A 3,393-nucleotide genomic window follows, 5' to 3' on the forward strand; every position below is an offset into this window, starting at 1 on the left:
TTTTACTCGGCAGACCGCCACTGCTTTCAGTGCTTTTGCATCCTCGCTATCCAGTAGATCCTCCGACATCTTTGCTCCTAATCGCCCCATTTGGCGATCGCCTCCTTTTAAAAAATGATTTAATTCACCAAAGAGACCGGTGACTTTTTCTAATTCCGACACCGCCTTCCTCAGGTCCTGGGCGGTTGCCGTACATTCTAGTGTCGTGGCATGAAATTGGGCTGAAGAGACTTCTGGTCGTAGTTGAATCTCCGGAGCTGGGTTCCCATCTGCTAACGTTTAGTTGACCGCAGGTTGAGGTTGTTTGTTTTGGTTCATATTCTCCAGGTTCTTCACTTCTGCTAGTAAGGGGCAGTTGAGATAGTAGGGGACATGTTATCTCTCCTAATACCTAGTGGCCATGTAATAATAATTATTAAACATATATATATATATATATTTGTATCATGCTGGATCCATGTGGGTGGATCCATACCATATATATAAAAACAATCGATCTGCTGTTCTACAGTATTTAGCTTATACATATATTTATGGTTTTTATAAGTAACAAAGGAATGTGGGATATAGTGAATGCTAATTGTAGGTTTAGTTAACTACCGGTGGAAGAAGAACAGTTTTTTTTTATAGTGTGTAAAATGAAGAATTTTTTTTTTTCAAGAAGTGTTCGTAATCCGGTAGGGGGCAGTTGAGATAGGAGGGGACATGTTATCTCTCCTAATACCTAATGGGCATGTAAACACCGCGCAAATGTTGATATAAAGGATTAAAAAGAGGAATAAAGTAGTCTTTTAGATGTACTTGTGTGAGTCATTTCATGGCCCTTGTTCCCTTTTTTTAAAAGTCTTCTTGTAACAGAGCTTTAATTATACATATGTACAATAATATAGTCTTCAATGGTTCTCCACAGCCCCAATTTGTGGTATCTCCAGGGAGCTCTTCAAATGCACAATTAGTAGAGGCTATTACGGTACCTTCTCAACAGCCCCTTGCGGACCCAACATCTTGGAACCCTTTTGGATTAGGTAGTGATTTAAAGGTATGTGTTATATCATAAATATAAAATTTCTTTAGACCTATTGAAATGTTGTAAGTTTTTTATTTCTTTTTAATTTTAAGATTAATTAAGCACTCTGTAATCTTTCTTTGAAGAACTAAACTAAGTCCCTTTAAAAGAGAGTTCATGTTCATCAAAACTTCATTATTTATTTGAACTTTAAAACTAGCAATATTTAATGATTTATTTTATTTTTTTAATTTAGTATTCATTGTGTCTGAGAGAGAAATAATTTAGGCCTTTATAATATACTCTTCGAGGCTAATAAATCAAACGAATGTTTTGTATTTTATTAATTGAACTAAAATTTATGCTAGTTGAAAGGTTCAAAAACTTTTAAGGTGGAATATTTTATGATATACTTAAGATTAGCATTCGTAATTTTTAATATATTCAACTTTCTATGTTTTCATATGTACCATTAACTTTTAACTAGAGCCCAATAAGGTCCAAGAGAAAAACAAATTTATATAATTAATTTCAAATTTTGTCTAAACTTGTATATAAATATATATAGATCTGTACAATAATATTGTCCCAAATGATTCTCAACAGTCACAATTGGTGGAGAATATTCCCAGGGTATCTTCTCACTCACAATTAGTAGAGCCCCCCACACAGCGTTCTCAACAGCCTCTTCCAGACCTACCATCTTGGGACCCTTTTGGCTTACGCTGTGATTTTAAGGTATGTGTTATGTCGTAAGTACAAAACTGCTTTAGACCCATACATGTTCATCATGTATTTGAACTTTGAAACTAAGAATATTTGATGATTTCCATTGTTTCTGAGAGACCTCTTTACAAACCAGTAGGGGGCAGTTGAGATAGGAGAGGACATGTTATCTCTCCTAATACCTAATGGCCATGTAAACACGGTGCAAATGTATATATAGAGGATTCAAAAGAGTTATAGTATGAGGGTACCTGTTATTTCTCCTAATACCTAATGGGGATGTAAACACCGCGCAAATGTAGATATAAAGGATTAAAAAGAGGAATAAAGTAGTCTTTTAGATGTACTTGTGTGAGTCATTTCATGGCCCTTGTTCCCTTTTTTTAAAAGTCTTCTTGTAACAGAGCTTAAATTATACATATGTACAATAATATAGTCTTAAATGGTTCTCCACAGCCCCAATTTGTGGTATCTCCAGGGAGCTCTTCAGATTCACAATTAGTAGAGGTTATTACGGTACCTTCTCAACAGTCCCTTGCGGACCCAACATCTTGGAACCCTTTTGGGTTAGGTAGTGATTTAAAGGTATGTGTTATATCATAAATATAAAATTGCTTTAGACCTATTGAAATGTTGTAAGTTTTTTATTTCTTTTTAATTTTAAGATTAATTAAGCACTCTGTAATCTTTCTTTGAAGAACTAAACTAAGTCCCTTTAAAAGAGAGTTCATGTTCATCAAAACTTCATTATTTATTTGAACTTTTAAAACTAGCAATATTTAATGATTTATTTTATTTTTTTAATTTAGTATTCATTGTGTCTGAGAGAGAAATAATTTAGGCTTTATAATATGCTCTTCAAGGCTAATAAATCAAACGAATGTTTTGTATTTTATTAACTGAACTAAAATTTATGCTAGTTGAAAGGTTCAAAAACTTTTAAGGTGGAATATTTTATGATATACTTAAGATTAGCATTCATAATTTTTAATGTATTCAACTTTCTATGTTTTCATATGTACCATTAACTTTTAACTAGAGCCCAATAAGGTCCAAGAGAAAAACAAATTTATATAATTAATTTCAAATTTTGTCTAAACTTGTATATAAATATATATAGATCTATATAGATCCGTACAATAATATTGTCCCAAATGATTCTCAACAGTCGCAATTGGTGGAGACTATTCCCAGGGTATCTTCTCGCTCACAGTTAGTAGAGCCCCCCACACAGCATTCTCAACAGCCTCTTCCAGACCTACCATCTTGGGACCCTTTTGGCTTACGCTGTGATTTTAAGGTATGTGTTATGTCGTAAGTACAAAACTGCTTTAGACCCATACATGTTCATCATGTATTTGAACTTTGAAACTAAGAATATTTGATGATTTCCATTGTTTCTGAGAGACCCCTTTACATGCTGCATATTTCATACACTGAATGATAATTTTTATTTCAAGGAAGTTTAGAGGGAGTGGGCTTATAACTAAAAATTATCCATTTATGTGTCTTTATATATACATAATGCACATTATCCAGCATGAAACAATGCATGATAATTAAATGATCATATTCATGATAATCATGAATATGTCCTCCTCCTATGGGAAATGAAAAGCTTGAAGTACTCTCAAAAACTGATCTATTTGCAGAGCCTGTCC

At 33.4% G+C, this 3,393-nt stretch overlaps 1 protein-coding gene across 1 annotated transcript in view; it reads left to right on the forward strand.

The window, feature by feature from the left end:
- Eps-15 (Epidermal growth factor receptor pathway substrate clone 15) overlaps positions 1 to 3,393 on the forward strand; it is a gene marked incomplete at its 3' end in the record, with an annotated part of 108,494 nt that overhangs the window by 88,124 nt on the left and 16,977 nt on the right. The window contains 4 exon segments of the mRNA XM_067046311.1: positions 911 to 1,039; positions 1,613 to 1,744; positions 2,189 to 2,317; positions 2,901 to 3,032. Coding sequence (XP_066902412.1) covers positions 911 to 1,039; positions 1,613 to 1,744; positions 2,189 to 2,317; positions 2,901 to 3,032 — 522 coding nt within the window.

This window comes from Halyomorpha halys, unplaced genomic scaffold (genome assembly GCF_000696795.3).
Source record: "Halyomorpha halys isolate HHAL.00 unplaced genomic scaffold, Hhal_1.1 Scaffold1590.1, whole genome shotgun sequence".
Taxonomy (NCBI): domain Eukaryota; kingdom Metazoa; phylum Arthropoda; class Insecta; order Hemiptera; family Pentatomidae; genus Halyomorpha; species Halyomorpha halys.